Source organism: Amblyomma maculatum, chromosome 2 (genome assembly GCF_055883805.1).
Source record: "Amblyomma maculatum isolate TAMU_Amacu chromosome 2, ASM5588380v1, whole genome shotgun sequence".
Lineage (NCBI taxonomy): Eukaryota > Metazoa > Arthropoda > Arachnida > Ixodida > Ixodidae > Amblyomma > Amblyomma maculatum.
This window is the reverse complement of record NC_139345.1, coordinates 180,012,544-180,024,554: the sequence shown is the minus strand read 5'-3', so window position 1 is coordinate 180,024,554 and position 12,011 is coordinate 180,012,544. Positions and strand designations below refer to the sequence as shown.

Here is a 12,011-nt window from a genome sequence, read left to right as displayed (position 1 = left end):
CAGAACCATCTAGATATAACGTTGTAAACTGATATAACGTTGTAAACTGTAAATGTTGTACAACCTGGAACATTGTAGAAACATACGGGAGTGGTCGAAATCTTTGAAACAGGTCTCGGCGCATCGGTCGCGACAAAGTAACCGATAAATCTGTGTCTCGCGACAACGAGCATTAACAAACAAAGAATACAGAACTGATATGCGTGCAACAATCAGAGTCGTAAGGCCGCATGCCGGCGGCTGCTGAAAAACAACAAATTACAGTTTTGAAGGTGTTTCGCGACAATTTTGAAACTTTCAATGTCAGGCGCATGGAATTTCTTGAGTTTATAATTCGTCTGGTGGTTAGCTTCGTATGTACGTAGACATAAAAGCTTCAACAGCGGACTATATTCTTTCATAGATGAATCGTGTGCGGCGGCGCCTCGTTTACGACAAAGCCCTTTTTCATACAAGGGTGTTAGTAATACATTCACACATGGGTGTAAATATAGGGGGCTTATAAATTATTTCTGAAAAAAAAAAAAAACGCTGCGTAAGATTAATAGTGGGCACAGGTGTAGCGCCACTAGTTCCAAGTGGAATTTATTGCGCTGTATTCAAACGTTTATCACATCTTACACTGTAAAAACAAAAACACCCTAATAGGTGCGTTCGCATGTCTATAACTAACACCCATGCACTCTCTAAAAAAAGTGGCTTCAGATTGCCAGTACACCCTCCAAGATGGTCGTTCGGGTTCTCATAACACCCTTCTATGGGGCCAATGCACTGGGGTGTTTTCATCACCTTTACACCCTATTGCAGGGTGGGAGCAGTGGCATTACACCCTTACACCCCTTGAAAAGAAATGAGTGCGGATAACCTGCATATATTGCATTCCCTTATTAGGAATTACTTTTGCCATTACACGTTCTTTAATGCTTTTCCTATGTGCACATTTGCAATCAAGATTAATGGTATACCTGGTAACCACTGTAATGCCAAATGAGCATGTGAAGAGTTGCGGCATGTTATTATTTTGACATTTTGAATGGCCCAGACCAGTACGATTGTTTTCTCAATTCATGGAGCATGTTATGAAAAAATGTCACAGCTTCACGCGCAGAAGGAAACTGGAAGGCTTTTATTCGGCATAGAAGGGTCAGGGTTCGGGTAGTGAGTGCTCGGGTGCTAGTATGTGAGAGGGGGATCAGGGTGGGCGCTCGAGTTCTATCCCTTCTTTGATGCGGGCTATGGAAGTTCATTTATTTATTTAATACTGCCGCTCTCAACCGAGAGCATAGCAGACGGGCAAAAACACATGTTATGTACGTAAATACATAAAAATTTGATAAAAGCAAAACAGTTCCAACAAATGCAATAAACAATGTACACAATTTTGGTGAAAAACATAACCAAACAATGCACAAAACAGCATGGTCACATTTATTTAAAAAAATCAGAACTTTCAGTAGTATGCAGCATTCTGAGCACACAAATTAACCCTGCGCGTTGACGCTGACAACGTGTGCACTTGCACAAAAGTCGGCTTCGTGTGACGAAATAAAACTCCGTCCAGCGCATCGTGGTTTCGGAACACCGATGCCTAAGAAGGGGTGTTCTATAATGCGGTACAAGGTATCAGAACTCTTGTCATATGCAATACTAAAAAGCCAAAATCCCCCCATGATGGCAACAATGCCTCAGTAGAATTGATGACTCGAAGAAGCTTCCGCTGTTCAACGAAAAGAAAAAGTGCTCTGCTTCTTCGATGCTGGGGCCAGTATATCCGATGCACGGCGTGGCAGGCTTTTCTTCCTGTTCCTTGGTAAAATTGTTAAAGAAGTGCATAAGAGAGCAGCTATATAAATATGCACTGCGCATGTCAAAAGGCAAATTCAACATATTTTCTACTCTATAGTTAGGCTACACCAATGCCTCTTTAGTGTACAGCAGTGTGCTGGAAAAGGGCCCCATTGGAAACCGCTGGTGGTCATGCACAATTAACAATGAGGAGCACCGTAATGTGGAGTATACTGTCATGCTTGGTTCAGGAGGCACAAAGCTGACAATCCTTGATGAAGTCATAAATGAGAGCACGTAAGATCAACCCATTTTGATTCATGCAGCATGCTGTTGCATGGTATTTTTAGATTATTCAAGCTATTTTGTCAAATAAAAATGGCTAGACTCATCAAAAGCACCCGGGTCAGAGAACTTTCGTGCCGCCCCACGAACTTTTCATTTCACGTGAACTGAAATGTTTAACATGTTATTTAAAAATGTAAATAACTGATAGCTTGTTAAAGTATGCAGAAGGAAAAAATACCAGCTGGATTTCTATTACTCCTAACAGCATTCGCATGATTTCAACCATAAAACATTGTTTCAAGAATGGTAACAAATTAAATTATTCTAAACTGGTAATTCAGGCCAAGAGGCAAAAATACTGCCTTGTATTTTACGATAATTTAACAGCATTTGCAAACTGAACTACCCTATTACAAAAACCACCACCTTTCAGTGCGAAACCAATTGTTTTTAACACATTTCTGTTGGGTACATTGGTGGCCTGTGAGATTCAGCGAAGTCGCGACGCGAGGACACTAGTTACACTTGTATGATGAGAGAAAATACTGACATTTACTTTACAATTGCTGCAAGTGCATTGCTGGTATCCCACAATGCACTGAAATAAGTGCTGAATGGATGCTGGGGTTGCACTGGTTCCAGTATGATTTTAGAACTAGGCAGAGAAATAGGGCAAATGAATAACAGTGTTCTAATAAGCACTGTTTTCTTGGAACTCAATGTGCACTTGAGTATAAAATTAAGGCAGTTTCTTTTTCCTAGCATTGATGAGACAGCATCATTCTTAAGCAACCATGATCGGTGCAATGGGCGATTCTCGGTGACGGCGCTGGTCTCCTCTAAAATACTCTAAAATACTAAATTCATTCCCCAGAAAAACCACCCATATACCTTTGCTAGTCTGACTGCATCTTATGTATGGCAGTATGGATTTGAATCATTCCAATCGGTCCTCTCATAAATAATCAACACAGCAGCATTACATTTACTTGTCAGTCTTCGCTATTAAGTCAGTTTTCCCAACACCATGGTCTCTATGAAAAATGAAAACTTAAAACTTCCTTGTACAGAAATCCAACGAATGAGCAGTAATACCTATATTTTACCAATCATCATCCAAGACATTCTACGCAAGGAATATTTGTAGGACAGGTGACATAGCTGAGAATAATATGTAGCGATGATAATGATTACTTTAAAGACTATAGTGATTGACAGCAACGCTAATTCAAAGAAACTTGTGTTTCGTCGGGGGAACAGCAGACGAAGGCCCGGTGGGTTGGTAACCGAACGTAGTTTATTCCATCCCAGCTTGTAGTGGAATGCGGCCCGGTGCCCGAACGACGTGGCTTATCTTATAGCCAACTCTCGCGATAATCGCGCCACCGCTATCACGCTATCGCTATAGCCGCGATTACACAACACTCCTCCCCTTTTATTTAAAGGGTGCAATTGTATCCTTATACAATAGTTCAAAGCGAGCTTCGTATCGCTCGGGTGGACATCGTTGTCGTAATGGGTAGCGCCTCCCGGGAGATGACGTCTCAGATGTATGAGCGGGACCCGGAAGGACCTCGGGAGACTGTTCGGTCCCCGGCTCATCCGAAGCTGGCTGATCACCCGTCGTGCTTGAAGGGAAGACCTGGAACCCCTCCATGCAGTCTGCGTCGGTAGACCTTGTCACCGTAGGGCTTGAATTATCCAGCAGCTGGTCTAGGTGCCGACGCCAGATGAACTTGCCTCGGGGTGTGGCCACCATGACTTTGTAGGAGACTGGTCCAGTCTTCTCTAATATAGTCCCACGAACCCACTTCGGCGAGCCTCTGTAATTTCGAACTAAAACACTTTCATTAATGCCAAAACAGTCCCTCTTGCTTTTACGCTGCTGCATCTGGGTGAACTGCTTGTGCATCACCTTTCCCTCCACTGTAGGCTTGATTGCGTCCAGCCTAGTACGCAATCTTCTACCTATCAATAGGTTAGCTGGAACCTCTCCCGTCGTAGGATGGGGCGTATTTCGGTACGCCAGCAAAAAGCTGTGAAGTGTTTTTTCCACAGACTCACCAGGAGATGCCTTGCGTAGTGCAGACTTCAACGTTTGCACGAAACGTTCTGCCAGACCATTTGTGCTTGGGTGGTAAGAGGCCTTGAACTCATCGGAAACCAGTTGTGGTCCATTGTCAGACACTAACGTCTCCGGTATTCCGAATCTGCAGAAAAGTTCACGTAAACAAGCAACAGTATGTTCGGACGTTGCGCTCCGCATGACAAACACTTCTGGCCACTTTGAGGTGGCATCTACTACCACTAGAAACATTGTTCATGTGAAAGGCCCCGCGAAGTCCAGATGAATACGCCTCCACGGCGCCGTCGGCCATGCCCAAGGATGCAGAGATGCTTTACATGGATCATTCCGTTGTTCCTGGCACGCTTGACAACTTCGTACCTTTGTTTCCAAGTCTGCATCAATTGACGGCCACCATACGTAACTGCGAGCCAATTCCTTGCTCCGCACGATGCCGGGATGACCTTGGTGCAGTTCTTCGAGCACCGACTTGAAGTAGGGAAGACGGGATCACAACCCTCATTCCATACATGAGGCACCCTTGATGCACACTGAGCTGCAACTGTGTCAAAAAATTGCTTTAGGCTCGCATCTCGTAAGTGCAGTGGCCAGCCTATACTTGTATACTGGAGCACTTTGCAAAGCAACGGATCACGTGATGTAGCTCGCGCGATCTCTTTGGCAGATACAGGCATCGACTCCAGGCGCAACGCATAGAACGATTCCTCGCCTTCAGACGTGCAGTCCTCCTGGCTGTTAAGAGGGAACCTTGAAAAAATCTGCTTCTGCGTTGTCACTGGAATTTTTGTACACAAGCGAGTATTTGTAAGCAGACAAAGTGACAGCCCATCGCTGTAAACGTGCTGCCGCAATCGGTGGAATGCCTGCCTTTTGCCCTAGTATCGTTTGTAACGGCTTGTGGTCCGTAATCAACGTGAAACATCTTTCATAGATGTAGAAATGAAATTTTTTGATGGCAAAAATAATGGCAAGCGCTTCCTTTTCTAGTTGACTGTACTTTTTCTCGGCGTCAGTTAATGTGCGCGACGCATAAGCGACCGGGCGGGAGCTTCCATTTTCTGCAACATGACAAAGTACTGCCCCCACGCCATACTGGGAAGCGTCACATGCCACTTGCAAAGGTTTATCTGGGTCGTAATGCGCTAGCACAGAGGATGACGTCAACGCGTTCTTGATTTCCTCGAAAGCCACTTGACACGATTCATCCCAACGCCATGGCTCGCCGCAACGCAGCAGTTTGTAAAGAGGGCTAGCAAGAGTGGACAATCGTGGCACAAACTTTCCGTAGTAATTCACGATGCCCAGAAACGAATGCAGCTGCTGCTTGCAAGTGGGCGCAGAAGCTTTTACTGGCGCCTCTATCTTCTCTGGCGTTGTGCTGACTCCTGCTGCGCTGATAACATGACCCAGATACCGCAGTTCTTTTTGAAAGAACGAACATTTTTCTTTTTTTACTCGAACCCCGCGCTCCATGAACCGCTTTAGGACCGCTTCGAGATTGGCAAAGTGCTCATCCGGCGTCCTGCCTGTGATGAGAACATCATCCAAATAGCAGCAGACACCTTTCAAGTCTTTCAAAATTGTGTCCATAATTCTTTGAAAAATGGAAGGTGCCGATGAAACTCCGAACGGCAGCCTATTAACGGCAAAAAGCCCTTTATGGGTATTAAGTGAAGTATTTTCTTGAAGACTCCGACATTACTACCTGCTGATACGCTCGGTTGAGGTCAATCTTAGAAAACTCTTGGTCCCCTGCGAGCGCTGCAAACAACTCGTCGACTCTCGGGAGTGGGTACCGGTCAGTTTCAAGACAAGGATTTAGGGTAGACTTGTAATCTCCGCATAGTCTTATGCTACCGTCTTTACTACTGGTACCACCGGTGTGGCATAGTCACTCGTCGCGACTGGTGAAATTGCTCCCATGCCTTCCAACTTCTTAAGCTCTGCCTCGACTGCAGGTTGCAATGCAAAGGGCACATTTCTTGCCTTTAGAAATTTCGGCACACTATCTTTCTTTAGTGCCAATTCCGCTATCTCCTGCAATCGTCCCCAGTTCGTCCTTAAACAAACTCTGGTACCTGTCTAGAAGCGTGCGCAATCTGCTGCTTTGACTTAAACATGCAGAAACATCTGACCTTGAAATGACGTTGAGCTCAAAAATACGGCTCCAGTCTAGTCGGATGGCTTGCAACCATTGTCGACCAAGCAGAGAGTCCCTTTTCTCTCGTGATGTAAAGAGGCAGCTGGGCCCTGTGTTCTCCATACTGCACGGCAACGTGAGCAACTCCGACAGGCTCAACGATGGCTCCCTGGAACGGCTTTAGCTTGAGCGTCGTTGCCATGACCTTAATAGAGGGAAACATCTGACGAAACTGATGCAAAGACATGACGGACACAGTAGCCCCAGTATCCAGCTCCATTTTCAAAGGTACACCTTGCACGTTAATCAAAACTTTTATCGGTTCCAGGCCAGGCGAAACAATTTCCTTCATGTTAACAGACGCTTGACCGGGAATTAACACCTTCACCGAGCTTCGTCGCTCTCCCTTTGGCTTTCGCTGCTTACTAGCTTGGCACACTCTTTGAATGTGTCCTTTCTTATCACATTTGAAACAGGTGTCTGCGATATGCGGACATGAACGGCTTGCATGCTTCGCAGACCCGCAGCGATAGCAATTCCGCTGCGTCAAACCACTTTCCCCAACCGTTTTGACCTTGTGAACGTCCGGTACGCTCATTTCAGAGGCGTGCGCTTCTGCCACGCTCTTTTTAGCCGCTTCCATGGCAAGCGCTCGTTCCACAGCTTTCTGGAAAGCTAGCTTGTTATCCTCCGCGAATAACACACGCTGTATGTCTTCTCTGCGCAAACCGCAGACGAAACGGTCCCGCAGAGACCGATCTAGGGCCGCCTCAAATTCGCATGTCTGCGCCAACTTGCGCAACTGAGCTACAAATTCTGAAATGGACTCAGTCTCGAGTTGCGCTCTTCTGTGAAACTTTGCGCGTTCGCTAATTACCGACGGCTTTGGTGACAAGTGGTCACCTAGAAGCTTCTTTAACACATCGACACTTTTAGCTGACGGCAAATCAGGTGCGGTCAACGACTTGAGGAGACTGTACGTCTTTGGGCCTACGAGACTCAAAAAAGCATGTACCTTGTCATCCTCGGGGATACGGGTTGACCAGAAGAAACGACGTCAATCGTTCCTCGTACGACGGCCAATCGCTCGCAGACTCGTCGAAAGGCTCGATATGTCCCAGTGGACCGAAGACTTGCGTCACTGAACCCGCCGCTGCCGGATCATCCGTTGCCATGTCGGCTGGTCAGGATCCCATCCTCGTCGCCAATGTCGTGTTTCGTCGGGGGAACCAGCAGACGAAGGCCCGGTGGGTTGGTAACCGAACGTAGTTTATTCCATCACAGCTTGTAGTGGAATGCGGCCCGGTGCCCCAACGACGTGGCTTATCTTATAGCCAACTCTCGCGATAATCGCGCCACCGCTATCGCGCTATCGCTATAGCCGCGATTACACAACAAAACTATCCCTGTAACGGCTTAATATTGCCCACGAGAAAGTAACTACTTTAAACTGCAACGACGCACTCATGAAATGGCCAAAAGCCAACACTGAATACCAGCCTTCTTTTATACGAAAAAAAAAAAAAACTCCAAAGCCCTTGCAAGTATAAACATCATTTTGCGGAAATACCACTCCATGCTGACATCTAATGAACACATGAAAATATTCCCGGAGGCACCAAGTGGTAACATACGAACGTAACACAAATCTCAGAGATATTCTAGTGCATTCTAATTTCGACAACAAGCATGCAACACAGCCACATCCTCTCTCTCCGACCCTGTGCCTCTCTACACAGAATGCAGAAGTACGGAACAGACCACCACTGCGATGGTGAACAACCACAAGAATAGCAAGGCAACATTTCTACGTCCTCTACCTCTACCTGATACAATCTTCTACACTGAAAAAATGTGTCACTATGTGCAATATATACACACAGACACCATGGCCAAAAGTACTGCAAGCGATCCTGCAAGCGATTTCGCTCTTCACACTGAATCAGGCTTTAACAGCACCCGTTATTTACCTTCTAGAATACTGCTTCTCTTAAACAATACATTGGGGAAAGGGTAATCAAGAAATATAAGGCTAAATGTTGATCAGGCAGACACGGGCTAAGTCCTCCTGAAAGTAGTTTCGCAGGCAGCATCGCAGACAGAATGAGCATAAGTTGGATGAAATTAAGATATATTTGCTCAGGGACAGAAAATATAGGGAGGCATACCTAATCCATGAGTTTAGAACTTTGAAACCAACAGGAATAAATATTTCGAAAAAACCATTAGAATCCACTGAATATACTTCCTCTGCGTAATAGTCTGGAAATTCCATTGCATATAGTGTTGCATGTACAGTTTATTCACACCACTGGTACACTCCGCGCCCCCCCTCCCCCCTCAGAAAGAGCATAAACTGCATGTGTTCTTCAAAACATGTGCCATTTTTATAATTTTACTTTGACCTGCCATGATGGTGCAGTGGTTGGAGCACTCGGCTTCTGTGTCCAAAGGTACGGGAGCAAATCCTGGCTGCAGCGGCCGCTTTTTGACGGACACAAAAACCCAGTCCCTGTGTGCTTTGTGATGTCAGTGTACATTAAAGACCCCAGTTGGTCGAAATTTCCGGAGCCTTCCGCTAGAGCGTCTCTAATAGCCGGAGTCTCGCTTTGGGATGTTAAACCCCATATATCATGTTTTACTTTGGTTCGCCCTTTAATCCTTTCCTTCAGATAACGTCCTGCTTGGCAGTTATGGTTAACTCTAATTTGCTATTATTCTGTTCCTCTGTAGTTTTCTCCTCCTTCTGAAAAGCTCTTGATAACTATCCCTTGTAGCTGTGTTGCTTATCAGGACCTTTTGGAATGCCTGTCCCCTATCAAGTACTGTGCATCAGCATGAAACCTGCTTTGGGTGCTCACTCATCATCCATCCTGCACTGCACTTTTTCTTCTGCTGCTTTCTTTTATTTTTCACGCCACAGGATCACCGGTTTCAGGCTTATAGAAATTCATGCCAAAGGAAACACTCTTTCCCTCCTTGCTCTGCTTTTTTCCTCCCACTCCCTGGCTTTTCTTCGTCAGAAGCGAAAGGGAATTTAAACCCCATCGGAGATGATCAAGCTGCCCAGACGAAGACCTTTTGTCGAAACGTTGGCTTGACTTCCAAACTCAGACTCACCCTTGTTCAGTTATCTTTCATACTGGGTAGCCATCTTAATTCTCTTGTTCTACCCTGGATCCTTAGCTGCAGGCTACTAACATGCCTCATTTACTTTATAACTGACCCCGTCTCAATGAACCAAAAACATAAAACAAAAATATCAGATGTGACAAGGAAAAATCCAAGAGCAAACATAGTCGATTGCTCGTAATTTTAATCTGAATGGGACAAATTTTTACAATGTGCAGTTTGAAATAAGGCGAATGTTTTACAATTGACGTGATCATAAAATTGCAACATCATGGATAAACAAGTAGTATGAATCCATGACAACACTTTGTAAGGCAAGAACTCTAATTTTACAATTATGACACAAAATAAATAATGTTATGATGCATCTACTCGTTCATTGTAGCATAGTATATAAATTGTGAATGAACTGTATCAACGTTTTGCTCACATGAACGTGCCAGTCTACCTTATGTGAGCATGTCTGTTCACAGCTTTGTAAAGGACACGAACTGATGGCAAAAAATTAAAATAATAAAGCCCACTGCCTCGAGAACTGGGTGACTTTAACAAGACCGCAAGAAAGCTCCTGTTCTGGAGAAAATCCAGTGTTGTCAGCAATGTTACTGAAAACAACACGGGCATGGCGCTGGCAGGTAGCAGCTGGCAGGTTACATTGCCGCACTGGTTGGTTGGGGGGTTGTGGGTCATCACGATACCACGCTACATATGAGCTACAGACTAGGGGCTTCGCCTTCAAGATGTGAAGGCAGTATGGAAATCGAACCTTGCAGAACCCTCGAGTGGTGAGTAAAACACGATACTAATGGGCCACACAGGAACATCCATAAGGCTTAGTTAAATGGAGGCTTTATAGATGTCTATGTTGGATTGTCTTTCTTTCATGTCACAGGGCGCCTGCCTGATGATAAATATGTGCAACAATGGAAATAATTAAAACACGAGAGATTAAGGAAACAGCTAACTGGACATATGCAAATGAGGATGCAAAAAGCCGTGGACTGGAAGCATTAAAAATATTTCATCGTACTCTTGAAGGCGGAGATTACATGCTACCCACTTTTTCACCACTTCTGTTTTTGCAGTCTGCAGAGCTGTGTCTAGGGCACGGGTTTACTGTAGATATTGTGAAAAGTGCTTCAAATATTATAAAAGACAATATGTCTATGCAGTCTGTGCAATTTTTACAGAAAGACAGATAATGTAAATACTTAAGCTTGATGCTTAGACAATTAACTAAATTAACTGATCAACATTTATTTTTTAAGGAAAAATATTGCAGTATTGAAAGCTGGTAAAAGCAAACCTAAGCTCCATTTTTAAATTTCTTTAATTGGCTGTCTGCTTCGAATCACTGAACACGAAAAATGCACCTTTAACATCTGACCGAGTCAGCTAGCCAACATTGTACGTTCATAAAATGGCAGCTGTGTAGGTATTGCATATGCATTCATTTTGCGTATTCGATGAAGTTAATTTAGTTATCATGGTTTTGCTTGCATTACATATATCAACATTATATAAATATGCACTGTGGCAGAGCCAATTCAACAATCTTTCAAATGTAAATTTTAACAGTTGGTATCTTGAACCATGCTGCCAATCAAGAAAATTTAAATCAGGGTTCACCTTTGATGGTAATAGATTAATATTTCCCAGTATTGTTATTCAAAACAAAAAATAAAATTGGCTACGTGATTTTGGGTAACTCAATAACCATCAAGCTCTTGTCATGCAGAGCCTGTCTGCCTTGGTGTAAAACCCACCAGTACAGGCGAGACAGGCATATGTAAAAGAATTAAAAACGTTACCCAGTATGCTTCTATCACCAGTATGATTTTGCTGCTTTTGTATAAATATACTAACTGCACCAAATGCCCTTATACTTTGAAAAAGAATTACACTACCATGAAAGCATGATGAGTATCGTCTCATGAAGCAGATCACATGTCTAATACAAAATGCTTCATATATGAAGTGAATATAACTGTGCATGACATTGTTGTGTTATTCTTTCAAAACATTGTTGCCATTAAAATCAGGAAAACGTGACTATAACCCACCACACTAAGAAGAATCTAATAAAGTACGCACCCATTCTGTCATGCAGAGCCTGTCTGCCTTGGTGTAAAACCCACCAGTACAGGCGAGACAGGCATATGTAAAAGAATTAAAAACGTTACCCAGTATGCTTCTATCACCAGTATGATTTTGCTGCTTTTGTATAAATATACTAACTGCACCAAATGCCCTTATACTTTGAAAAAGAATTACACTACCATGAAAGCATGATGAGTATCGTCTCATGAAGCAGATCACATGTCTAATACAAAATGCTCCATATATGAAGTGAATATAACTGTGCATGACATTGTTGTGTTATTTTTTCAAAACATTGTTGCCATTAAAATCAGGAAAACGTGACTATAACCCACCACACTAAGAAAAATCTAATAAAGTACGCACCCATTCAACATCCTGAATGTATGGGAATTTCTCCACGGCGATGGATACTGGTATCTGCGCCAAGTCTTCGATTCAGACAGCGTGGGTTAGTTGCAGCCGACATTGCATTTGTAA

General features: G+C 43.9%; 1 protein-coding gene across 1 annotated transcript; it reads right to left on the bottom strand.

Annotated features, from left to right (window-relative positions):
• Positions 1 to 860: 860 nt before the first annotated feature.
• On the bottom strand, positions 861 to 4,382 carry LOC146200529 (uncharacterized). The gene is made up of 2 exons (XM_084595554.1): positions 4,138 to 4,382; positions 861 to 3,909 (listed from the first exon to the last, which is right to left on the bottom strand). The coding sequence occupies exons 1-2, from the start codon at positions 4,337 to 4,339 to the stop codon at positions 3,509 to 3,511; spliced, it is 603 nt and encodes a 200-aa protein (XP_084451680.1). The 5' UTR covers positions 4,340 to 4,382; the 3' UTR covers positions 861 to 3,508.
• Between the last annotated feature and the right edge of the window lie 7,629 nt (positions 4,383 to 12,011).